Here is a 27,744-nt window from a genome sequence, read left to right as displayed (position 1 = left end):
CATGCTTGGTCAAGTGCTGTCTGCCATGTTCAGATGTTAAGGCTCATCACCTGCCAATACAGGTGGCTGAATCAAAGTTGCCTAAGTTGATGAAAGAAGGACCAGTTCTTTATGTCACGTACTTCTTTAGAAAAATCCTACTTTCCATGTTCCTGTTTTAAATCACTGAACTTGGTTTTCTGTTCCACAAAATGGTCATCGTCTTTATCAAATATTTTCTAATTCATCACAGTCCTTTTCTGTTCACTTTTCTTCAGGTAGCTTTGTAATATATTTTAGGACATCTGTAGTATCTGGTAAATGGATGTCTAAGACATGCTGTATTTTGACAAACTTCCATTAAGTCTCTATGATAGGAATGATAATAATTACTAAGATTGTGTTAAGAACATTTTTCCTATGTTGCTCTCTTCCACCAACCACAACTTTGTTTTTGTATAATTTTTTTATTGAGGTATCACTTACATACAACATTATATTAGTTTCAGGGTATGACATAATAAGTCTATAGTTGTTTACACTGTGAAATGATCCCCACCATAAGTCTAATTAACACCCATCACCATACAGAGTTATAGAACTATTTTCTTGTAATGAAAACTTCTAAGATCTACTCTCTTAGCACCTTTAAAATATGCAGTATGTTATTATCACTGAAAGTCACCAAGCTGCATCCCTGTGGCTTATTTATTCTGTAGATGGAAATTTACTTCTTTTACCAAATAGCTACACACAACAGTATACCACAGAATACACAGGTACCAACTGTCAGTCTCCAGTGCATTTTCTTTGAAACTAAAATTCAATCACAGTCAACAATTTATCACTTATTGTAGCAGACCAGTGACTTAAGTTAGTACCATTTTGTGGTCTGGCAAGCCATATTCTTGTGGTGTTTCCATTCCTTAAAATTTATGACAACATGAACACTCCAATGGATGATGTATGGCACTGGTGTTTAAATCCTGCTATACGTGTGCAACTTTTTGAAATTCAAGTCCATGTTTTTTCAATACAACATGAAATTGGAGCTCTAACCATCTTCCACTGAAAATTGAAAGACTAAACTCAGAATCACAGGGAATTTTATCTACTGCCATTCACCATCTCGGCACTCACTTTTCTGTGAGAAAACCCTTATCACTATCTTGCAAGCTATTCTGCTTCATGTACTGAACAAGGGCAATTGGGTGGGTGGGAAGGATTCATTTCCCCATGGAGAGTAACTGCCCACCCTTTGTACAGGATGATGACAGGCCTATGATTGATGTCATGGATCAGCTAAGTTCTTCCATTCTTGAAAGTTTCATTCATGTAGCAGTTTCAGATTCGGTAAGTACACATTTGATCCTGATTCCCAATTGTTCTTCAGTGTAAGCTCTGAACCTGTCTGAAAAAGAGACAAAAAAAGCTATGTGGAAGAATTCTCGGGGGTTCACGTCTGATTCATAAACTGACACAACAGTGCTTGTGAAAACAAGACAAGCTTTTCATATAATAGCTTAGAAAACATTCAGATAAAGTTCAAACAAAATTTGAGCCTTAGAAATATAGATAATATTTTGCAAACTACAATTTCAAGAAGAATTGCTCAGGATTCTTTAAGAAAATTAATTATTTATCATGCCTGACATCATTATGTAACTTATACATGGTGCTTTACAGTTTACAGTGTGCTTTCACATTTTTTTTGACCCTCTTAAATACTGAAACTCAAAAATATTAAGGGGCAGGACCATAGTCACACAGACAAGTTTAGGGCCTGGGTTTGATCCTAGTTGGAGTCTGAACCTAGGACACCTTTATGTGCCATACAAATACATTTCTCCCTTTTTAGAGAGCATCTTGGCAACTTTCAATTTCCTGAACAAACAGAAGAGAAATTGAAACTGATATTAATTATCTGATTTTCTAAAAAATCGGTATAGTGCAGTAAGGGGACCTGGGTTAATTTCAGCTCACTAGCTAAAAAGAGGCAGTGTACGTTTGCAGTACCCACATTGCTGTTGCCCTTTGTATATTCTTGTCAAATAACTATAAATGAATATCAACATATCTGACACATAGCTATAAAAGAAGACAAAGCTTTTTTGTGGTCTTTCTCTGAGACTGAGCACAGATTCCTACCTTTAGTGGCCTTGTTCTTGCTTATGATCGTAGTAATGATGATCATTTCTCAAACTGCTAAGCCAGGCAATGCAGACTTTCATAGTGATATTGCCTAGTCCTACTTCTTTTAGAACTTCAGTTTGCTTTCACATGGCATGGAAGTCTAGTTAAATTGTTTAGTATACAGATCTTAGTTGCCTGCAGGTTATATTCATGTGATTTTGGTCTGTTTATCAGAATCAAAATCTTGAGCCCAGGGTAACTAGATCAGCAATGCTGTACTTAAGAATATACAAAGGAAAGGGAGAAGTGGAATGTGCCTGCTTTGTGCCAGGTGTTTCTACATTCCTCATCTCACACAATTCATCTAAAGATTAGGTGATATTAGCATTATAATTCCCAAGCCATAAATTAACATCTCCCAGACAGAAACTCTGGGATGGTCTGTGCTCTTCTCAGATCATGAGCTTTGGATGGAGGCTGTGTTGGAATCTCCTCTCTGGCTCTGAAGCTCCAGCTGTGCCCCCTTATACCCATTAACCATTGTGATCACTAGTGATGCACATTTACTCACAGGAATCTGGAGACCCAACAGATAAAATGGATGGTTTTAACTGCCTGACTGTCATAAAAGCAATTGTCTCTCCTGGCACAACTGCTAGATTATTTGAAACTTGACCTTCCCTAAACTTTGATATTCTGGACTTAAAAGACAATGACACATACAAACTTATGGGAGTTATAGATCAAAAAAGTTTTAGTATGTATTTTTGTTTTGGCTTGATATCACAGGACAAGAACAAGTAGGTCTCTTACCTCAAAAATCATCAGTGAAATGCCCTTCATGAAAGGGATTGCATTTTGACATCTCCCTAAGTCAAAGGGAATGTATTCTAGTACAGGTAAAAGCAAACAGGATTATGGCTTTAAAAAGCTCAGGATGCTAATTACAGGAATAAAAACACATTTATGAATCTCAGAAGTTAATAGCTTTTAAGAATTTTAAATGGCAAATCCAGGGTCGGTTTTAATTTAATTAAGACCATATATTTTTTGACAACTATTTAAGGAGCAGCTTTGGTGTACTAATGCACAGTGCTATGTGTCATTAATGAAATATGATGCATGTCCTTAAACTCTGTACTTCAGCTACTTGCAGTCTAGCATAGGAAACAACAGTGGCTACAAACCAACGTCCTATGTGGTAGGTGTGGGAGGGGTGTTTCAGATTCAAAGCTTTTGCCCATTGCAGAGGTGGTCGAAAAAAGCAGTATGGACAAAGGGGCATTTAGGCTGAGCCATGATGCGGATGTGTAATTTGCAGTTCATCATCAATTCATTGCCTACTTTTTGCACCTGCAGGCAACATTACCACTGACCCACAGTGTGGATCTGCAGTGGTTGGTGGAGTGGAACGCAGTCCTGGTCAATAGCCATTACGACGTAAAGAGTCCTTCCCATGTCTGGATCTTCGCTCAGTCTGTCAAAGACCCCTGGGTCCTCTGCCTCTTCAGTTTCCTGCGGCAGGAGAACTTACCCAAACACTGCCCCACAGCCCTCAGCTACGCCTGGCCATACGCCTTCACTCGGCTCCAGTCTATCATGCCCCTGGTAGACCCCAAGTAAGGGAAACTGTCTTCCTCTGTTTTGTTTATCATTTGCCCTCTTACATTTTCATTTTATCTAAAAGATGGGCATATTATAATCCTCTCTAGTCTTTGTATTTCCTAATACAGAAATCTGAACATTGAGTGAAAACAGGTCAAAAGTTCTTATCTAGAGCTAGTTTGTTTTTTGTTTTTAATTAATAATCCTGGATGCCTGGGTGGCTCAGTGGTTGAGCGTCTGCCTTCAGCTCAGGTCATGATCCCTGGATCCTGGGATCAAGTCCCACATCGGACTCCCCTCAGGGAGCCTGCTTCTCTCTCTGCCTGTGTCTCAGCCCATCTCTCTTTGTCTCTCAGAAATAAATAAATAAAACCTTAAAAATAATTATAATAATAATACAGATGATTGAGTATAGAATGTCAGACCATTACTGGTGAAAATAGTCTTAAAATTATATTCAACTTCCCATGTAGTTGAGGCATTCCTGTCCAAACGGTTCTTAACAGCATAGGCAACCCTTGGCAGACAATTGTTCAACTCTATCTGAGCACTTCCTAGGATCTTATTTTAATACATGATATTTAAAGTCCAGCACTTACTTCCACTCTTGTTTTCAACTCTGTATTTCTAGTAGCCCAATCAATGCCAAGAAAACCAGCACTGCCAGCAGCGGAGACAATTATGTTACATTATGGAGAAATTACCTTATTCTTTGTTTTGGAGTTGCAAAACCCAGCATTATGAGCCCGGGACACTTAAGAGCTTCCACTCCAGAAATAATGGCGACCACACCTGATGGTACAGTGAGCTACGATAACAAGGTGACGTGACATGCTTCAGAAGAATTATTCTGTAAGGTTTTTTTTTAGCTTGTTTGTCTAGAGTTCACAGTGCACATGGCACTGTGCCTGCCATCTGGAGTATATGGGATCAGATTTTCATCCTACACATTTCTAAATTCCATTGAGTGTTGCTGTGCATAATTTATTATTCCTCCCTGACACGTGGAGAACTGAAGATAAAGAGAAGTTAAGAAACTTACTTGAGATGATAGAGGGACTTCTATTTATTAGGACCCTGAGGTTTGATTTCTGCTCTACATACCACATTTCGCTCACTCCTCACCAAGCATTTGCCTTTAAACCATGCTTTGATTAAATGATCTTGTTAAGAATGGTTTTGTAAAAAAAAAAAAAAAAAAAAAAAAAAAAGAATGGTTTTGTAGACATAATTGTTTTTGTTTTTAAAGAAAACTGTTACAATAAAAAATATTCTTTAGAATTTTTTGGTTCTGGGTAAAAAATTACATTCATTGTGCTGTTTTAAAATTTATGTCTGTCTGTTTTTTTTTTGTTTGTTTTTTTTTTCTTTCTGAAATGATGGCAGTGCTTTGGGATGTGGTTTGGTACTTTGAAACTGTTATAATGGAATCATCATTTGATTAAAGGAAGCATCAGTTATCATGTTACCTCTTTTTCACTTTTAATCAACTTGTTTCAGGCCATAGGCACCCCATCGGTGGGAGTTCTGTTAAAGCAGTTGGTGCCTTTGATGAGACTAGAGGGCATTGAGATCACAGAGTCCTTAGTTTTAGGATTTGGAAGAACAAATTCCCTTGTTTTCAGGTACAGTAGTCTCAATGAGTTCTTCTAAATTCATTCTGCTGCTGCTTTCATAGTTCCTATCTTTAACTCGAGTTTGAGTTTGCATGTGGGCATGTGCCTGAGGAGTTAATAGGTTTCACGCCATTTCCTTTGTGACCGCATTGTGTGTGACCTGCATGGAGCAAGCATTCCTCGCAATTGCCTTGGTTTTCCCCTTTGATTTTATGTCTCAGATTTTATCTCGTGTGCAAGCTTATTTTATTTTAGAGAAGTATCAATGAAGATAATTCAGCATCCATCGCTAGTTAGCCAAACTGTTCAGACACTTCACTGTCAAAACAATGAGGTCTGCTCATCAGCCATTTGTGCAACAGGCTCTCAAAGGCTAAGCATTGAAAGAACTCTTTCAAGAGTCTTCTGTTACACTGGCCAATCTTTTTAGAAGGTGCTTTATCTTCCCTCATAGAACCATCGTATCTCACTTTCTGTATTCCTTACTCATTTCACGCCTTTAATCAAATAACCATTCCATCTGAGGCAGTGTCAAAGCCTTTTGAAAGAGCCATCATAAAGTGTTAGTTTGGACTGCCTCTGATGACTTCAGCTAAGCGATGAAAGCCTATAAGCTAAAGTAAAATCCTGACGTTTTTTATGTAGATAGAAAAGGGAAGGCTCCAAGTATCTGTGAGAAACCCTAGTCAAAAAAGAAAGATTAATGAGACATTTTAGAGGCCATTGAGAAATAATCTGCTGCATTATTCATGTGTAGAGTCAGATTTTATTTTTATAAAAAGTAATTGTGAGTTCTGATACTTGAGTCCCAGTTAACCAGTGTTTTACTACTTATTGCTTAACTAGTTAAGACAATGAATCATATAGATATACTACAGGAAGATAAGAAAAACAATTCCTGGAATTACCTAACATTCTTTCCCAAGGACAAAAGCTCTTGTACATCTCATCCTCTCAATATTCCTAGGGGAGGGTAAGACTATATTATTTTCTAGCCATGTGGGTCTGGAAAGCTTAAGGTCTCTGGGTATCAGTTCCTTTGCCTGTAAAATTGTTATAATAAATACAAATAAAGTGTATCTAATCAAAAAATGAAAACTGTTATAATTATAGAATCTCTCTTACAGATTTCCTGAGAGGATTAAATGTAAAAATAGATTTAGTAAATATTCAGTAAATGGTTGTTTTTGGAGGAGATCATTAATATTATTTCCATTCCTTTGATGAAGAAACTCTAGTATCTGTGTTAGAGAAATCTGAAATGGAATGCAAGTTTTCTGTCCCAGCACAGGATGCCATGAAATTTACCTTCCTAACTTTGTATTTCCCTGGAAGGATGATGTCTAATAGTACAAAGCATCCTGTCAGAATATTGCAAGGTGTTCAGGCATAAAGTAGGCTGTAGACTGAATACCTAGCAGCAGGCTAGAGTTCATAATTTTGTCTTCTTGACATAGAACTTCCTAAAATATTTCCCAAAGAAGGCATATAACTAAATTAGCAGATATAAAGCTGAGAACTAGAGATAATGGGGACAGGTGAAAGATAGATAAATGGATGGATGGATGGATGGACTGATGATCAAACTTTTGTTTTTACTTCACGAGAAAAGATTTTGATGAAAACCTTATTATTGTAATACTTGCTATAATTTGCATTTATCACATAGTTTAAATAAAGGTTTTATTTTTGAACCTCCAAAAAGACTTCATTGTAAGATCAACTATTAGTTCACGGAGCACAGATCCCAAAAGTAATGCCATGGCAATTGCATGGTCTCTTTTGCTCTAATTACACTGAAAATGTCATCCGTGAGGGACTCCATTTTGTTTATCTCCATCCCCACTGCCTGTAGTAAAGTGTTTTGATTTTAATAATCACTTGCAAAATATTGTTTAACTGTTTAGAGAGGGTTTTTTGCCGTAGAGGTCTCCAGAACAGGAAATCAAAATCAAGTCAACAAATATGTATTGAACCAAAATTATGTACGTAACACTGGGATGAGAACCAATAATACAAAGCATAGGGCAATACCTAGTTCCATCTCACCATGTGACTGAGACACAGAAAGGCCAGGGCAGATTTTGAAGTCAAAAGCAAAGGGAGAAAAGCACATGATTTAGGATTGAATGGATGTATTTGGTAACAAACTCGGTGTCAGTAATAAGAAATTTTAAATGCTGACCTTTTTCCTCCATAGAGAATTGGTAGAAGAACTTCATCCATTAATGAAAGAAGCTCTGGAACGAAGACCAGAGGTAAGATCTTTAATTTAAATACTTAATGCCTCAGTTTATTTGGACAATGGTATAAATTTAGATTACACTTAATGGTTTCCCCTAAAAAAAATATACAAACAGCCAACATGCTTTTAACAGTGAATCTTAATATTTTAACTTTTGTTATTTTTATTATTGTTCAGCATTTATTTAGAGTAATATGGTTCCTTTTTTAAAGATTTTGTTCCAAACTCATGAAGGCAAAACAACCTCAATAGTCATATGTATGTAAAAATATTACATTCTTTTGCAGGAGGTTTGAGTTGATTGAATTTTGGTTTTTAGCTTATTTGCTTATTTTTTTACAAGGAGTTGGATGGTCATGAATAGTATTTGTTTCATCTAGCATAGGAAGAATTTTCCTCAACATTATCTTCCCTGAAGTGAACTCTGAAAAGGACAAACTTATGATGTAGCAGGATACAAAAATAAAGAATAAGATGGAAAAAGAAGCTTTCCATATAGCAGATAAGCTGCAAGAAGTAGCAGAATTTTAGCAGTGTGACTTGCAAGACCAGAACTGGTGGTATTCTTCATGTCCACTATCCCTTCCTGCTATTTCAGGGACTTTGTCTTTCAGTAGATGCCAGGAGCACCTAGGAAATGAGGCCGTTTAGTTAGTTCTCCATATTGCCACCTTGTAAATATTTACTGACCTACTTAGGATCTGTTTCCTTTATAGCCTGTAATAGCAAGAATTTTCTCTAAGGATTTGGAAGAAGGAAAAATGGCTTTTGTCTTTTACATTTAGGGAATTGAAAATAGCTAGATGATGCTTTTCTTTCATACAGTTTCCGAAAGCAAAGTTAATATTGTTTTGCCCACATGCATAAGTGGTGTTACCTCTTTCCACACAGAACAAAAAACGCCGAGAACGACGGGACTTGTTAAGGCTACAACTACTTCGAATTTTTGAGCTTTTGGCTGATGCGGGTGTCATAAGTGACAGGTAGGATGAAAATTCTAATGAGTTCATCTCTCCTCACCAAATTGTCCCTTTTGTCTCTCTTTCTCCCTGTATTTTTTCTTCCTTGCTTGCTTGCTTGCTTTCTTACTTTTACATCTTTTTCAATATGTTACCTTTAACTTTACTCAGGAAAGTCAAAAAAGGCTTCTTCTTGGTGTTTTTTTTTTATATTCTATTTATACTGCCCATGGGTCAAGAACAAAGTTAGCACATGAATTCTGACAATGAATCTTATTTTCCATGAAGCATGTACTCCTTTGACATGAAGACTAACCATCTAAAAAGCTTAATCTCTTTCTTTTCTTTTCTTTTTTCTTTTTTTTTTTTTTTTTTTTAATTATTCCAGCACAAATGGAGCTTTAGAACGGGATACTTTAGCTCTTGGAGCTTTGTTCTTAGAATATGTGGACCTGACCCGTATGCTTCTAGAAGCTGAAAACGACAAAGAAGTAGAAATTCTTAAAGATATCCGGGCACATTTTAGTGCAATGGTCGCTAACTTGATTCAGTGCGTTCCAGGTACAGTGATGCGTCATTTCAAAGTACCTTCCTTGCTTGAAAAACCTTTTGTGTTCCTCATTGCTGTGCTTTCCTCCTTCATCCTGCTGGCCTCTATACAGGATGGGGTCTGGGATGGGATTGTTCATTTATTTTGAAATACTTGGGGATAGACATGAGAACAGATTGTGGTTATTCAGCGCAGAGTTGGAAAGGGAACAATAGGAATTAAATTTGGCTTTGTGCTTATTCCATTATTTTTTTTAAGACTTTATTTGAGAGAGAGATAGTGAAAGAAAGAGAACATGAGCAGGGAGGCAGAGGAGAAACAGGCTCCCTGCTGAGCAGGGTGTCTGATATGGGGCTGGATCCCAGGACCCTGAGATCATGACCTGAGCTGACACTCATGACACTTAACCAACTGGGCCACCCAGGTGCCCCTATCCCATTATTTCTATTCTTTGTTTGGGTTCCCATCTGAAAATAAATCTATGCAATTTCTGTAGGAAGGAAGTAATTCAGGGGGAGCATTCACAGATGATTCATTTCTTCCTTCTCATTGTGCTCATCTGTGAACATGTGATCCAACCCCACAGTAGTCCTCCTTTTGACTATCCAAAGCAACACATTCTATAGAATTATATTCAGCTCAGTAAATTATATTCTTGAGAGTTGGGTTTTTTTCATAGCGCAAATGGGTATGAAACCCTTTCATCTAATAAAAGCATAAAGAATAAAAATAGCTGACCAGTTTGGTGTAAAAATTAATTACTGTAATTAAAAGTGTTGACACAATTACAAAAGGCCACAATGCAACTGGTTCTACTTTTTCATTATTTCTGTGTTGCAAAACCTTCTTCTTTCCAATCCTCCTCCTCTTGGATGACCCTAAGTTAGGATTTGAGTTGACTTCTTCAGTTAAAGTATGTTTGCTTAGAATAGAAGTCTATACATTATATTTCACAGTACTTCTAAAGACGGATAGCAGCATTTGAGAGAACGTTTGCTATGTGAGCAGCAGTTGCGTGGGAGGTGTTGCAGTTTTCCTAGACACTGATTAGAAAGCAGTATCTGTGAGTCCACTTTTTCTCTCTGCTTCCCACTCTGGACAAGGTGCCATTGATTGCAGCATGAGGAGAGGACTATACACTTAAAGAGAAAATTAGGCTTGACTTCTTAAATACTTGTTTCATTACCTAAAGAAAACTTGAGTTAGGAAATAAAATTACTCCTTTCTTCAAAATGTATGAATCACATATAATAGTGACATAAACTGTATTCACTATACTTTTCAGTCTAGTAGACTCTTAACTCTGTGTTTTTCTCTCTAGTTCACCACCGAAGATTTCTGTTTCCCCAGCAGAGCTTGAGGCATCATCTTTTCATCTTATTTAGCCAGTGGGCAGGCCCTTTCAGCATTATGTTTACTCCTCTGGATCGCTACAGTGATAGAAATCATCAGATTACAAGATACCAGTATTGTGCATTAAAGGTAGGGCATCTTTGTCTCAGGGAATGACTTTTGTCAGACCAATGGTCTCTCCTTAAATTAACAACCTTTCCTTAAGCTGACAACCTTGCCTTAAATAAAGTTAAAGTAACTAATATGATATGATAAAATATACCTGCATATGCAACAAACACACTCACCTATAAATACATAAGCTGATTTTTTAAATTCTAAAACATACACACATCAACATAGATAGATGGCTATGTATAAATATGTAAATATTCCAGTTGGGCTCTCTGTTTCAAAATACAAAACTTTTCCAAGCTCTTACTTTTATTGAGTGCATGAGAACCACACGATTCTACTTATTTACCCTGTAAGTAACTGCCTTGTCAGTTAACTTACAACCTGAAAGATATGTATGTTACCTCAAGTGCAGAGCCTAGCAAGAGCCACATTCTCTTTTTAGGCTCCTATTTTAGAAGACTCCCAAAAATAAATTTCCACACTACTAGGACTGTTCAAATTTTTCACAAGCATGATTCCTTATAGCCTCATTACCTTGAAAAAACTGTGTATCAGCTCTGTCGTATATACTGGAAGTTTACTGACTCTCTAGATGACTTTGCTTCAATGGAGCTGATTTAAACCATGGCCCTCATAGTCATTTTGACCTACTAATTACAAAGTTAATCAAGATCACCCCTTCTCTTACATTCCCTTCCTCTCTTCCTCCAAGTAATAAAGGTCTATATTCTTAATTTTTTTCTTTGACTAAGAATCATAATTATCTATTTCCATATTTTCCATGGTTTGTCAATTTAGTACATTAGTCAAATATTTATCATCAAAGCAAAATTTGAAAAGCTATATTTACCTGACAAGCAGAAGTTATTCATTGAATTCACTGAAGGTAAATTTTAAGTCCTGTGAAATGTTAATTTTGTTGTATCTTACTCTTTCATCACAAAGATTTGTTATAATCATAAAATTTTATGTCCATGGAGTTAAATTTTTATGGTTTTTAATTCTTCTTTAAAAATCCAGAATTCAGAATCGTCCTTCTTCTTGAATCTAATAAGGAATACTTTAAAATCTTGTGAAAAAACTGCTTTAGTAGATCCTCATCATTTATAAATCTGGTACTTGTGTTTCAGGAAGTCAGTTGAATGTTATTAGATCATTACAGGTTTCATTCATATGTTTGGTTGTTTTGTTATCAGGCAATGTCAGCAGTACTGTGCTGTGGCCCCGTGTTTGACAATGTGGGCCTTTCTCCAGATGGCTACCTGTATAAGTGGCTTGACAACATTCTGGCTTGTCAAGATTTACGAGTAAGTACTAGCCAAAAATACGTTGTTTTTAAATTTTTTTTTATTTATTTATGATAGTCACACAGAGAGAAAGAGAGGCAGAGACACAGGCAGAGGGAGAAGAAGGCTCCACGCACCGGGAGCCCGACGTGGGATTCGATCCCGGGTCTCCAGGATCACGCCCTGGGCCAAAGGCAGGCGCTAAACCGCTGCACCACCCAGGGATCCCAAATACATTGTTTTTAAATGTCTAGGGTGTTCTGCCTTGATCGGGTTACTAAGGTGCCCAAGCATTGTTCACAACATAATCTTCACACATCAGCCACAGAAGTATAGGTTTTGTGTTGCCCATCTTACACTGGTACATCAAGATAAAAAACACAACCTATTCACAAAGTTGACCACTAACCAGCCTGAAAGCAAGTCTCCACAAAGGTCATAGGATTGAAATGATACAGACTATTTTCTCTAATCACAAGGACAATAAGCTAATAATCAATAATAAGATAATTAAGAAATGCTCTTCTAGATAACTAGTGAGTCAAAGAACAAGTAGCAATAGAAACTGAAAATTATTTTCACCTGAAGAATAACAAAAATACTATATACTAACCTGGTGGGCTGCAAATAAAGTCTTAGAATGAAATGTATAGCCTTAAGTATATATACTAGAAAAAAAAAAGTTGATTTTTTTTTTTTTTTTTTGGTATTCACATAATTGGTACATTAATTCAATAAACACTAAGACTTCTTTAGGTCTTCCATTTTAGGACTATTGTAGAAAGCCAATTTTGAGATTTCTAGGCAATGAAAATTTAACACATGAAAGGTACTTGCCATTACTGATCATATTTCTAAAAAATGGTATTAAATTTAGGTTAGAAGTGGATATTGTTCTGTAACTGCCCACATATATGAAGGATTCAATTGAAGCAAATGGGAGAGGATATGAATAGGATTAGACTTGAAAATACATTTTTATACAAATTATAGTGATAATTATGAGGAAATACTGGGGAAAAAAAGGTTGATCATTAATGACCTAAGTGTCCATCTCAAGAAGCTATAAAAAGAATAGCATATCAAACTGAAAAAAAAATAATGAAGGGGATTATGGAGATGAAAGAGAAAAAATTAATAAAGATGATCATTTAAGCCAAAAGTTAAATTTGTTAATTAGTAATTAAATTAAGTCATGGCAAGTCTGATCAAGAAAGAGAAGACATATGTCACCAACATCAGAAATATAAAGGGGACATCCCTACAAATGGTAGCTATTAAAAATAAAAAAAAACATATGAACATGTTAGTGTCAGTAAACCTGAAAATTTAGATAAATGGACAGATTCCTAGAAAAACACAGCCCAAGAAGAAAAGAAAGTCTGAATAGTCATCTAAGTGATAAAGAAATTTTATCTGTAATTAAATCTTCCTACAAGGAAAACTTTAGGACCAGATGTCTTTACTGATGAATTTAACATTTAAGGAACAAATTGCATCAATTTTATTATTATTAAAAAGATGAACAATGTCAGTGAGAAATAGAGCAATAGGAATTCTCACACAAAGCTACAGAGGGTAGAAATCAGAATAATTACCTTGGAAAACTAATTGCATCATACTCAGATATATATTTCATAAAACATATGTCCAGTATGTACAACGTCAGACACATACAAAATTGTTCAAAGCAGTGTTACGAAGTCAAAAGCTGGGAACAACCCAGATGTTCCTCAGTATAGAATGAATACATTGTGAAATAATCATTTATTGGAATGCAACAGAGAAACTGAATGAACATAGATGACTGTCAAATATGAGTTGTATGAAAGATAACAGACACAAAATTATATGCTATATGATGCCATTGCATAGAGTTTTAAAACAGCCCAAACTAACCAATGGTGGTGGAAGTCAGGATAATGGTTCCTTTTGAAAAGGAGAGAGAGACAAGTGATAGGACAGTACATAAGGCTGGCTGCAGTGGTACTGGTAATCTGATGTTCACACTGGTGTGTTCAGTTATAGTAACTCATCACTTGTGAATTGTATACTATGTATCTTACACTTCAATATAAAGTTTCTAAAGCTAAATAAAAACTTGCTGATTTTCTTTCAAGTCAGAACTAACTTTTTAATGAAATGTTATTTTTAAGTACTTTGTAATAGTATCATTAGCTTTTATCTGCTGATAATTACTTAAGCCTATGGGGAACTAGGCTGATGATGTTTGACCATCCAACTAGAATATTGCTTCTATCTTAGCCCATACCCTGTAGCAAAAATTAATTAATTAATTAAGAAAAAAAAAGAGCCAGAATCTTTCCTTCTCCACCTGGTTGCACCTGGCAAAAGAAGGAAAGAGGAGACAGGAAGATGTTAACTCCCTGAAGGGAATATGGCCTCCAGGCACTAGGCTTCTCCTGGACAAATGTGACCATCCAGTATTTGACAGTAGCTTCAGGAAATGTCAGTAAAGGATCCTATTAATTCTATCTAGTATGATGATCATTTCATATGAGAGTCTCTTATCAAGAAGGATTTATTGATACTACATTTCTTTTTAAAACATTACCAGCTAAGCTTAGTAATCAAGTTGCATAAACATATTCTGATTTTTTTTCCTCAAAGACTTGCATAAATAAAGACCATCCTTGTGCATATTTAATTTTTAACAAAATACACATATTGTTCAAAAATATTTTTTTTAATTTTTATTTATTTATGATAGTCATCACAGAGAGAGAGAGAGAGAGAGAGAGAGAGGCAGAGACATAGGCAGAGGGAGAAGCAGGCTCCATGCACCGGGAGCCCGATGTGGGATTCGATCCCGGGTCTCCAGGATCGCGCCCTGGGCCAAAGGCAGGCGCTAAACCACTGCGCCACCCAGGGATCCCTGTTCAAAAATATTTTAAATGCAATAAGAAAACACTGCCAACAAAGTCTTTGTTACCTTTTCAGAATTAAAAATCAAGAATAAGCGAACCGTATATGACAGATTTACACAGAGTCCAATTTAGTTTAGGCATACATTTCAATTTTCAGTTGCAACTTTGCATCCTCTTAAGAAAGACTACATGGAATAAAAATTAAGATGAAGGGACACCTGGCTGACTCAGTCAGTAGAGCATGTAACTTGATCTTGGGGTTTATGAGTTGGAGCCCCACACTGGGTGTAGAGATTACTTAAAAATAAAATCTTTAAAAAATTAAAACTTTCATTTTACCCAGTTTATATTGGCCAAGCATGATTTTGTATCTTTCCCTGGAATAACCTTTCATTAAACATGAATAATTGCTTTTCTCCATGTATTCAGGTTCATCAGCTTGGCTGTGAAGTTGTCGTCTTGCTATTGGAACTTAATCCAGACCAAATTAATCTTTTTAATTGGGCGATTGACCGATGTTACACAGGTTCCTACCAGCTCGCATCTGGCTGCTTCAAAGCCATAGCAACTGTGTGTGGAAGCAGGTATGAATTCTTGCTAAGTGAAAGATACTAGTCAGTAGCAAGTACAATGAAGGTTGTTCTTCACGATGTGAATATGAGGGCTGACTGTTTTTGCAATTATCTGAGCAGAGTAAATTCTAAGGAAATACAAAATGGCCAATATTTCTCCAGCAGATAGACCACTCCCTGTAAGTCTGCAGCTACAATGATTTTTCTCATTCTCTGGCAGATTGATTTGTAGTTACAGCATCCATCTTTTTATTTGCCTGGAAATTCACAGGGAAAAAGGAGAACAAGATTTGAAAATGATAAAGAAGGTACATTAAAGGACTTAAAGGAATTTCTAGAAATGTTTGTGACAGGTGTGAACTGTAAATCCTTTAGCCATCCTGAGAACAAACTAAACTCAGGAAGCGGTCTAAGAATGTTACACCTATCTATTAAAAAAGAGAGAGAGAGAGTAAAAGAGGGTGTCTGGGTGGCCCTGTCAGTTAAGCATCTGACTCTTGATTTCAGCTCAGGTCTAGAACTCAGGATTGTGAGTTCAAGCCTCGTGTTGGGCTTTACCTCTAGGCATGAAGCCTACTTAAAAAATGAATGAATGAATGAATGAATGAAAGAATATTATATCTCTCTTGCCCAAAACTTTAGAAAGGAAGAAAAGGAAAGAAAATGTGACCCCCTGAGTTCCATGGATATTTGTAAAACCACCCTTCCTAGTTATGGAAATTAGTCGCTCAGTGAAGTCATTCAGCACTGTAATTTATTAAGTGAAATAACTTACTATTTCACTGAAATAATTTCATAGCTAAGATGAAGGGTTAATGAAGACTGCAAAGTACATACACTATTCCCAAGAGAGAGCTTATATATTACAAACTGAGAGAAGGCAGCTCAAGTTAATTTTTGAAAAGACTCGAATAGACTATCGATTTTCTTTTCTTTTTTAATTAAATGTTACATTTTAAATAGCTATCTTGAGTTACCGGATGAAGGGAATAAAATGAATTAGCTTTAAATTTGGACCTATTATAACCTATTCTGTTCTAAATTAATAAGAACCAAATATTAGAAGAACTCTACTTTCAATAAACCTAAAATGAACATGCTATTTCAAGAGAGAGGTTTCTCTTTAAAATTTTTATCTTTCGTTTTTGAAGATAGTAGGTAACATTTCACTTCTAAAGTTTACATTTTCTATAATCCTAATAGTTGAATGTGTATTACATGCTTTAATCTCTGTGAAAGTTACAGCAGATGAATATAATCTAAACTGTCTGGTTTGCCATCATTTTATTGTATGACGTTAACATTATGAAATAATAGTATACCTATAGAATATTACCAATATAGCATTTTTCTTGCAAAAATCCCTCTCTCCAGTGTTTTTATTTTCAGATATTTTGACATTTTAAAAATAAATTCATGTTTACATGACTCTTTGATTTTGAAAATGTATTTAGAGTATGACTTGGACCATAGATCCCTTTGACAAAAACTAAAATAATAAAATTTTCTTCTCTTTGCTGCCCTCCTCCCAGTGAACTCGACATGAACTATCCTAGTCAAATTTATTTTATTGCATGGCCATCTCATAAAATATTGTGCTGCATTCCTCTGAATGAGTCTAAGTATTTTTCCTTAGGGAGCACAAATAAATGTCTATGAATTTAGCTGTATAATCTCAATTTCAGTAAGATCTCCAGGCACAAAAATATTACATCATAAAACTCCTCACATTTAGATTTTTTAAGATATCATTCTAAACAATTCTGCTTTCTTAGACAAATACTTCATATCAACTTACATTCACAACCCTCACCATTGCCTGCAGGCCAGGCAATGACATGGCCACAACCTGTCCACTAAGACAGTAGCCAACCCTTCTGTCATTTGTTACCACAGGGCATGTTCAGAATTTAAAATTTCAGCTGTGGCTTAAATTTGCTCTCTCTCTCCCATAAATCCTCAGTCTGAGTAGTCTAGATAAACCTCCAGATTTGTTTGAATAATCTTTGCACTTACGTTTTCAGTACTTCTTTTGAAAGCAATTCTGGTGTTTTTGCCTTTGCTTTGTTTTCCACAAGTTTACTTCTAAAAACACCAAAATACCTTATGTTATGAAATAATATTTTCCTGAAAAGTCATACCTAAACTTATTATTTTAACTTTCTCAAATTATCTTACAGTAACTCCTACAAGGCATACTCTAAAGGAAAGAAACTTTCTTGTAAAGTAAAGAATCACCTCTTCCTTTTCAAATAGAAATGAGCATATGCTGGATTTATTTTTATGGAATATGACAGTTTACAACCAGACTCGTTTATTAAGGAACCATTTACAATTGACTATGAAATACATAAAAAATTGAACTTTTTTTAAACGCTCTTGATTAAATATTCTACCTTTGGTTTTAGAAGAGGAAATTAGCCATTTTTGCATAGTTCATGTATCACTTGTTGTGTTAATCAGACTTGATAATGAGTAAAAATAGTTCTCTCCATACTTTTTTTTCTTTTATTTCTAGACCTGTGTGTGTGTATGTGTGTGTGTGTTGTGAACTTGCTGGAATCTAGTCAAAACTGAAACTGTAACTATAACTCTGATATATCTAGTGATATTGAGAGATTTGGAAGTCAGCATGGATCTTGAATAGGACCCATAGAAGTGAGGATAAAAAGAGAAAGTGATGATAGATCTGGAAATATTAATTTTAAAGAATGTTCTATAAAATATATTTGTATGTTATAAAATGCTTTTAAATGTAGCTCAGTGCTATAAATTAGGACAAAAGGAAATAGCTCACCTGTCAGGCAGCATTAACTCAAATAACAATTTGACTTCTGTGTGTATTCTTATTAACTTCCCCTTAACTCTAAAATAAATCAGTACAGAACAGATAAAGAAATTGAGAAAGAGATTAAGTGAATTTTCAACATTCTAAATTAAGGTAAATAGTTCGCTTTATATTAAAAGTGTAGGCCATTTCTAATTACTGGCTTAACAGAATTCTCTTCACATTTAATTAAATACATGAGAGTTCCATTGTTTTTACTTTTACCCTCAACATACTACTATATTTAATAAGTGTTTTAGAATTATATATAAGATCAGAGTTTTAATTTATAAAGAATTTTGTTGGGTTTATTTTTGGAGGTGATTTTTGTTGCCATTGCTGTTTGTGTGTCTGTTTTGCCTTAAGCTAACTTCTTAATCAATCTTTCCTAATTTAAATCAGGTCCAGCAAACTAATATATTAAAAGTATATGTCCCACTTATTGTAAGGAAATATCGTCTATCTATTACCAAGGAAGACAAGGGAAGCTTATGATTCATGAATCCTGATCACACTCGCTCGCTGGTGATACTGATAACCTCATTTGGTTTTGTCTGTCAGCAGGAGTATTTCAAGAGAGCATCGAGTTTAGGAATCTGGGCTCAGGAAAGGTGCAGTCTTGAGTTTGAATTTAGCTCTTCCTCTAATCAAGCCATGTGCTCCTGAGCAAGTTACTCTAAACACTTACTCATCTGTAAAATGAGAACGATAGTACAATTACATTAAGGATTAAATTAAACCAATCTTTCCTTTTAATAGGGTACAGGCTAACCTCAGGAATTGCAACCATGTACAAAAATGCATGCAAGTTGTTTACTGTTGTATTTTAAAACAGTGAAAAACAACCTAAAGTCCATTAATAGGGGAATGAGTAAATAAATTACATCATTTCTAAACAAACTCTTAAAAATGGATCTGTATATCGAAGCATGAAAGATATCTGTGAAATATAAATCCAATTTCTTGACCTAAGGCCTAGCCCATAGTAGGCACTCTGTAACACTCTTATTATTTAATAGCTATTAGAAGCAAGTATGATGTAATCCCCTCTGTCAACTAATGAAATCTGTTTCTCTCCAGAAGACCTCAAAGTTATCCTGAGCTTTGTCATTTCATATTCTACATAAGCCAGAGCTAGTGGTTACTTCCAAATTCTTCAAACTCTCCTCTCTTCTAGGCTAACAAAAAAACAAAAACAAACAAACAAAAAAAACAAAAACAAACAAACAAAAAAAATTTTTTTTGCTTGTTTTCTGAATTGTATCTGCCTTTCCTATTTATTTTACAATTTGATTTTTATTCCGAATGATCACAGCTGTCTTTATGTTTTACCCTTCCACTGCCTGCGTTGGATCATCTAATACTAGATGGCATAAGACTTTGTTTCTAAGCCTATTTTAAACATCTAAGTACAGATGTTTATTTGTACTCCTTCACTCATTTGAGATCTTTCTGATTTTTCACTTCTCTGGATTTCTTTCATTTTCTGTATCTCTGTTGTTATTTCTTTCAGTATTGTTCTCCGTCAAGTTCATAGCTCAGTCCTAAGCAGTTAATTGAATGTCCTAATTACATAGTCAAGTGCATGGTCCTGCATAGGAGGGAGACTTTATCTTCCTTTTTCCTGCCTTTAAATCCCCAATGGTCCAGCATTATTTTCCAATGTTGCTTTTCTTTCTTTATGTTTTTATTTAAATTCCAGTCAGTGCTCTTTTAAATAAAAATGTATATGTGTTAAATTCCCATGTTAGAGGGGTGCCTGAGTGGCTCAGTAGGTTAAGCATCTGCCTTCAGCTCAGGTGATGATCTCAGGGTCCTGGGATGGAGCCTTACATCGGGCTCCCTGCTCAGTGGGGATTCTTCTCCCACTCCCTCTGATCCTCTGCCTGTTCATGTGTGAACATGAACATAATAAGAGTGTTACAGAGTGCCTACTATGGGCTAGGCCTTAGGTCTCTCTGTGTCTCTCTCTCTCTCAAATAAATAAATAAAATATTTCAACAACAACAAAAAAATCTCCATGTTAGAGACAGCAACATAGAGAAGATATCACCACCACTGTGGGGCTCATGGAACATCCTTTCTACTTTCCCAGTCCGTTCCAGCTACTTCAGTTTGTTAGAACTCCAAATTAGACTGGCTTTGCAATATGCTATTGCGGACTTTCCTGAAGGCTGATAGTACTGTGGATAAGTTAATTCTTTAGAGTCTGACTTACCCAAAATGCAGTCTAGGCTCCATTATTTACATGAACTTGGGCAAGTACTTAACATCTCTAAGCCTTTAAGCTTGTTGTGAAGATAAAATAACAAATCTGGGTAAAAGCCTTGGCAGAGTAACCAGCACAACGTAGGCAGGGCGTAACATAAATGTTATCCATCATTTCTTCATTATCCTTACCACTAGCATGTAGGAGGCTTTCCCTAATTTCTCATCTGACAAATCAACCTCATGCTTTTTTATTCATTTAAAAATAAAAGCTCTAGGAAAGTAATCATTTTGGAGCACAGTATAGCCATTTTGGAGGGCAATATGGTAAGATCTACCATAATTTTAAATGTGCCCTTTGACCCTACATGACCTCTTCTAGAAATCCCTTCCAAAGAAGTACTTGCACATTTGGTGTTACGACAGTGAAAAACGAAGTGCCTGGGTGGCTCAGGCAGTAAAGCATCTGCCTTTGGCTCACTTCATGACCCTAGAGTCCTGGGATCAAGCCCTACCCTGGGCTCCCTGCTCAGTGAGGAGTCTGCTTCTCCTTCTGCCCCTCACCACACTCATGCTCTCTATCTCTCAAACAAATAATAAAATCTTTTAAAAAACAACAACAGTGAAAGACATTGTAACAGTGAAATGAAAATAACCTTTAAATGTCTGTTACTGCAGGTCAAAAGCTGGATTCCTCAGGAAACAGACTCTGGGATGGAGATTTGAGTGCTGGACATTAATTAGGGGTGCCTTTGAGATCAATATCTGTGGGACAGGGAAGGAAGTAGGACTGGGCAGAGGAAAAGAGACCTCAACCTGTCCCAGGGGCTGCTGCTGGCTATAGGCATGACCTTGACCTAGGCCAATTTCTTTGGCTGATGGCAATTCCCAGGGAGGGATTCATCCAGAGATCTCAGCCTTCAACACTAGTTGGAGGATTGAGTGCCTCAGTCTTGAAAGGGGGATTCAAATAGTACATCACAGCATCTACAACAAGATTGGTTATTTATGATATGACCATACTATGGAATGCTATGCAGCTGTTAAGAAACACTGGGGGTAAGCCTCATTCACTGAAAAAGCATCTCCACATAATACACATAGAGAGTATAATATCCTTTATATTGACAGTCCTGTGTAATGGGGAGGTGTACTTATTTATATACATACTTAGAGAAAGGTGGATGCCTCTAACGGTTGAGGGAGAGAAAGGAAGTAGGCATTTCCATAATTTATACACTTACCTACAGCCAGCACCAACTTGCCAGCACCATCTTTAGAATAGATCTTCTGGTTCTATGTGTTGCTTGGCTCTACTTTTTAAGAAGTTGTATTCATGTATTACTAGTAAGATAAAAAATTAAATTTGATTAATATAAAAAATAAGTGAAAACCATCATTTGTTATATATTTAACCAATGCTAACTATTGTCTCTTATTAAACTTACTGTAAGATGGACATAGATTCATAACAGTATTATGCCTTTCTAAAAGGGTGATTGTTCTAACAAAACAGAACTTGTTAGACAATTGTAATTATATTATAGAATCAAAAAAGGAACCCACAAGAAAACAATTTTTTTTTCTTTTTTTAAAATCTATTTATTCATGAGACACAGAGAGAGAGAGAGAGAGAGAGAGAGAGAGAGAGAGAGAGAGGCAGAGGGAGAAGCAGGCTCCATGCAAGGAGCCCAACGCGGGACTCGATCCCGGGTCGCCAGGATCAGGCCCTGGGCTGAAGGCGGCGCTAAACTGCTGAGCCACCCGAGCTGCCCAAAAACAATTTTTTTCCACCTGCAACCCATCTTCTGCTTTCTGAAGTTTGCCTCAAAATAAATAGCAGTCACTCACTACTATGGACCATTCCCTAATTGTTTATCTCACCAAAAGTTTTCTATTTATGACCTTTCTTCCACTATAAGAAAAAACATACAGTTAAGAAACAGAAATCATCTTTAAGGAGTATTATTAGCAAGAAAAGGAAATGAATTTAAGCTCCACATTCCATTTGATTACTCCTAGTTGCCACATAACCTATTTGCGGTGCTCCATTCTCCCCAGCTTCCATCCCATGCATGCAATCACTTACCAAATCCTGCCAATTTTATCTCCTTAGTGTTTTTCAGATCTTATCCCCTCCTTTCTGTCTCTACCATTCCTGTCCTAATTCAAACCCTCATCAGCTCCCCTTTGGAGTATTGTAACAGCTCCCAATATTGAACCCCCCACAAATCCCTTCTCCACAGAGCATTCACAGTGCTTCTGCAAAAATGATGTCATTCCCTTACTCCTCTCATCTCCTTAAGTTTTAGGATGAAGTCCTTAAGCTGGTTATCTTCTGAACCCACCTATCACCCTAGTCCCATCTTTTGTTCCTTTTGTTCCTTTTGTTCCTTTTTGTTCCTAGTCCATCTTTCATTCAGTCGGCTACATAGAGATTATTTCTTTTACAGAAGGAATCTTGCTGTTTCACTCTTGTAATCTTTCAAAAAGCAGTTGTCTCTGCCTAGAACACTCCCCCATGTTACCCTTTGCATGGCCTGGCCAATGTCTCCTGGTTCTGCGAATCTCAGTTTACTTCTGGTTCTGCGAATCTCAGTTTACATCTTTCCCCCTTGTAAACCTACCCTAACACCAAGTCTGGTGTAGGTGTCCCTTATCGGGATTCTGTAGCCTGCTGTAGCTACTCTCATCCTAACTAGACTGCATAGATTACTTTCCTAACTATACAGTAAGTCTCTATCAAGGGAAGAGACCAGCCTTACTAACTTAGTGTCATTAGTACTGTGCAACTGTTCCTGGTATGTGTGTATTTGTGCTTGCTACATTTAGATGGATTGAATGAAAATATTAAATCAGTGAGCTACTGCAAAATGTAGACATATTTTCTTCTGTTATTTCCATTTTTATTTGGTTTTCATTAAAAACTATTTACATTAGATAGATTTTTGTGTGCTTATTTAGCCCAGTGCAACAATATTCAGTGTTAAATGAAAGTAGAGCTATTTCTATTCTTCTAAAAAAAAAAAAAAAAAAAAAACAGCAAAAGAATGAGGGGTGCAGTGCAATGACCAAATGGGCATGAAAATGTCATCAGTAAGTGTGACTGAGGTCGTTCACCATCTAGAATTTTGAGAGGTAATGATTTATCAAAACTACTAACCAGGCTGTCTCATAAACTATGCTGTTTGGTTTTTGTTTTGTTTTTGTTTTTGTTTTTTGTTTTAGGAACTATCCTTTCGACATAGTGACGCTGTTAAACCTTGTTCTATTCAAGGCCTCTGACACCAACAGAGAGATTTATGAAATCTCCATGCAGCTCATGCAGGCACGTACCGTTGACTTACACAGAAACTTCAGAGAAAGGGTGGTCGATACTCGGATTGTTGCTTCTTCCTGTATATCCTTGGGTGGGAAGATAGAGGAGTGAGAAAACCGTTACATAATCTTCTCTAAACACAGGAACTAACTGATGCTTTACTTTTAATACTAATTAAAATATGCATTCATTAATTTGGTTACTACGAAACTTGATGAAACATAAATCCTCCTGAGACAGCTAGCTGATGTTCTTTCATATCATTTCTCACTCTCCTACCTCTCTCTAGATCCTTGAAGCAAAGCTTTTCGTATACTCAAAGAAAATAGCTGAACAGAGACCGGGCAGTATTCTCTACGGAACACACGGCCCATTGCCACCGCTCTACAGTGTGTCCCTAGCCCTCCTGTCGTGTGAACTGGCCAGGATGTACCCCGAGCTCACCCTCCCACTCTTTTCAGGTACCATGCAATGTCATGTGTGATCATTTCTGCACTAAGTCGTCTTCCCTTTGTTTTATTTTATTTTATCTTATTTTACTTTTTTGCAAGAGAAGAATACAACATTTTTACTTACTTACTTTTCAGTAAGCTTAAATCCTTGAGGGGTACAGCATCACGTAGGTTCTGTGTCCAAGGGCCTTCACAGGAAGGTTGCTTCAGAATTTGGCATGAACCATGCAGCTGTTTCCATGAGCAAGAGTTACTCCCAAGGTTACTCTGGTTTTGTTCTTTTTGCCTCTAGGAATCATTGTGTTGTTCTTTGTTTTGTTTTGTACGCATAAGAGTATCTCTTGCCTAAATAAAATTTAGTTTCATCTCAAGCATAAACCTCTTCAATCATAAGAAGAGCTGTGTGTTCCTTCTGGTTCCAGAGACCCCTATTATAGCTAGCAAAAATGGAAAATGGCCTCGGACCACAGCCTTCCAGATATACTTGTTATTTTAGGTCCTGTTACCAGCAGTTCCCACAGGCTTCAAGAGGGTAGAAAGAGAATGGGGAGGCCAGGATCTTCCTTTTCCAAGTCTAGGATCATTTTAGAGTCAAAATTATTGATGCTAAATTTATAGATCACAGTTGCTTTGGACTGATTACATTTATGTGTAAAAGTAAATTCTGGAATATACTTAAATATAAAAAATGTGTCTATTTAAAATAGCATAACTTTATCTAAAATAAACACAGGACAAATGCAAAGATGCTTAGATTAGTCCTAATCCTTCTACATACCTTATGTGTGTAAAATTTCCCAAATAAATTAAATATGCATGATATAACTTCTAATTCATGAAATTGCTGCAAGTTGTTTTTGGTGGTGATGGCGATGGTGTTTTGTACCTTGTGTGTTGCTAAATACATAGGTTGTTGAGAGTTTCAATTTTTAGTACATTTTTAGAAGTAGTCTTTATGAGTAATTTTTGTGAAAATCCACTTTGAAAGAATCACATTTGTCAACTAACTTCCTGCCTAAGGAACACCTTGCCAAGAGGTTGCTTTTCGTCTCCCTACTTGGTCCTCTTTTTCCATCTATGTTACCAGGGCCTTAGTCCAGATCTTCATAAGTCACCTCATGCACCCTTGTCCCAACATCCTCTGCCTGCAGTCCTCAACACTGCAATCCACCCACTACACAAAACCAAATATGCACAGCACTTCTCTGTTCAAACTGCTCTGCCCAGCTGTCCTAAAAATAACTGCTGATAATAACAGCTTCCATCCATTGAGTGGTATATACTAGGCACTTTATGTATACTTCATTTATCATTTGATATCTACAACCCCATCAGTAGTGGTTAGAAATGAGGTTCTGGGCTTAACATCCTGGATTCATCCCTGGCCCAGCTATTGGCTGGCTGTTTGACCTTGGACAAGTCATGGAACCTCTTATATTCCATTTCTTAATCTGTAGTAGTAACTACCTCAGAGGGTGCAAGGATTAAAATAAGCTGATAAACGCAAGCAATTATCTTAGTTCTGGCATGGAATTACCACCACCACCATGACCATCATGACTATAATCATCCTTCTTATTTTACAGATGAGATACGAAGGCTTAGTGACATTAAATAATAGGAACTCCTTCACCAATTTAAAAACAAACAAACAAGGAAACAAAAACAAACACAAAAACAAAAAACTCCTCTTCCAAACTTGCTTTCTGCTATTTCATCAAAGAACCTCTACTTTCACCTCAATTGATCTTTTTTTTTTTTTTTTTTTTTTTTTTTTTTTTATGATAGTCACACAGAGAGAGAGAGAGAGGCAGAGACATAGGCAGAGGGAGAAGCAGGCTCCATGCAACGGGAGCCCGACGTGGGATTCGATCCCGGGTCTCCAGGATCGCGCCCTGGGCCAAAGGCAGGCGCTAAACCGCTGCACCACCCAGGGATCCCTCAATTGATCTTTTATAAGCTAGGCCCTTTTGTCAGTCCTTGCTTCTGTGCATGCCCTTCCCTTTGCCAGAAATGGCCCTTCTCTCCTTCCTAACTCCAGTCTTTCTTAACACCTAACTGAAAATCTGGGGCAACTGGGCGGTTCAGTCAGTTAAGCATCTGGCTCTTGATTTCAGTTCAGGTCATGATCCTAGGGTCATGAGATCAAGCCCCACATTGGGCTCTGCACTCAGTGGAGAGTCTGCTTCAGATTCTCTCTCCCTCTCCCTCTGTGCCTTCTACCATTAAGATAAATCTTAAAAAAAAAAAAAAAAGGGCAGCCTGGGTGGCTCAGTGGTTTAGCGCCACCTTCAGCCCAGGGTGTGATCCTGGAGACCCGGGTTCGAGTCCCACGTCAGACTCCCTGCATGGAGCCCGCTTCTCCCTTTGCCTGTGTCTTTGCCTCTCTGTGTGTGTGTGTGTGTGTGTGTGTGTGTGTGTGTGTGTGTCTTTCATGAATAAATAATAAAATCTTTTAAGTCAAAAAGATCTTAATCTTAAAAAAAAAAAAAGACCTAATTGAAAATCTGTTTCTACTATGAACACCTCTCCATCTATCTGCAAAAGAATTAGTCACATCATTGCCTCATGCCTGAAACAGTGGAGGGACTCCAGAAAAGCCTTCTTGATAAACTAGTTCTCTTCTTGGAAAACTAAAATGTATTTTTATTCACATCAACTAAGATTTGAATGCCACCTATATGCCAGTCACTGGGTCCTGGGAGCACAAACATGAATAAAACATTCTGTCTCCCATCAATGGGTCATAATCTAGTGATAAAAAAAAAAAAGATGTGCAACCATATGGTTATGATACAGAGCAACAAATGCAATAAAAAGCATATTCTGTGTATGAGATAGAAGATGAGGGGATAATCAATTACTGGGCCAGGAATATCAGGCAAGACTTTCCGGAAAAGTTAGTGCCTGAGCTGCAGTTGGAAAGAGGAGTAGAAATTTGCAAAGCAGACAAGTAATTTACATTACATTAGGCAAGTAGATAGGTATTACAGACCAAGGAAATAGCTTGTGGGTTGACTTAGAGGTATAAAATAACATGCTGCATTTGAGAGATTATGTACTGGTCAGTTTGACTACTACAACATGCAGGGATAAGGGAAAGTTAGAGATGGTCATGGGCAGACAAATGGAAGTCAAATCTTGGAAGGCTTAGCATTGTGCCCTAAGTAGTTTGTAGGACGGTGATCTCTAGGTGCTTCTTGAAATCTCCAGAGCTCTGGGAACAGGGAGGGTGTCCAACAAACTGATTGGGTTCTGAAAGCCACTGAATAGTTTCAAACAAGAGAGGGGGACAAGATTGGAATGCATTTTAGAAAGACTGACTGTATGTGAAGGATGGGTAAAAGAACATCCAGTCTAAAGAGGGAAGATCAGAGATGCTTGGCTGGCTCAGTTGGTTAAGCATCTGCCTTTGGCTCAGGTCATGATCCCAAGGACCTGGGATCAAGCCCCGCATCAGGCTCCCTACTCAGTGAGGAGCCTGCATCTCCCTCTCCCTCTGCCTACCACTCCCCCTGCTTGTGCTCTCTCTCTCTCTGCCAAATAAATGAATAAAATCTTTTAAAAAATAAAAAATTTTTAAAAAGAGAGATCAGTTGAGAAACAATGACAGTGCTCCACGGAGGAAATTATGA

General features: G+C 36.8%; 1 protein-coding gene and 1 long non-coding RNA gene across 9 annotated transcripts in view; one reads left to right on the top strand and one right to left on the bottom strand.

Moving 5' to 3' along the window:
- FRY (FRY microtubule binding protein) overlaps positions 1-27,744 on the top strand; it is a 428,614-nt gene that overhangs the window by 306,888 nt on the left and 93,982 nt on the right. For all 8 annotated transcript variants that reach the window (XM_049101157.1, XM_025462552.3, XM_049101154.1 and 5 more), the window contains 12 exons: positions 1,246-1,332; positions 3,472-3,731; positions 4,349-4,538; positions 5,218-5,342; positions 7,534-7,591; positions 8,470-8,561; positions 8,926-9,098; positions 10,409-10,569; positions 11,754-11,864; positions 15,161-15,315; positions 23,567-23,666; positions 23,947-24,118. In XM_049101157.1, the coding sequence (XP_048957114.1) occupies positions 1,246-1,332; positions 3,472-3,731; positions 4,349-4,538; positions 5,218-5,342; positions 7,534-7,591; positions 8,470-8,561; positions 8,926-9,098; positions 10,409-10,569; positions 11,754-11,864; positions 15,161-15,315; positions 23,567-23,666; positions 23,947-24,118 (1,684 nt within the window). The remainder of the gene's footprint in view (positions 1-1,245; positions 1,333-3,471; positions 3,732-4,348; positions 4,539-5,217; positions 5,343-7,533; positions 7,592-8,469; positions 8,562-8,925; positions 9,099-10,408; positions 10,570-11,753; positions 11,865-15,160; positions 15,316-23,566; positions 23,667-23,946; positions 24,119-27,744) is intronic.
- LOC112669442 (uncharacterized) lies at positions 1,253-26,318 on the bottom strand. Its single transcript, XR_003142255.3, has 4 exons — positions 24,238-26,318; positions 23,675-23,743; positions 21,583-21,682; positions 1,253-1,390 (listed from the first exon to the last, which is right to left on the bottom strand). It is a non-coding gene; the product is annotated as an uncharacterized LOC112669442 (long non-coding RNA).

The sequence above is a fragment of the Canis lupus genome, chromosome 25, assembly GCF_003254725.2.
Source record: "Canis lupus dingo isolate Sandy chromosome 25, ASM325472v2, whole genome shotgun sequence".
NCBI classification, from domain to species: Eukaryota; Metazoa; Chordata; class Mammalia; order Carnivora; family Canidae; genus Canis; species Canis lupus.
Note: the sequence above shows the minus strand (reverse complement) of the source record. Positions and strands in the feature narration are given on the sequence as shown.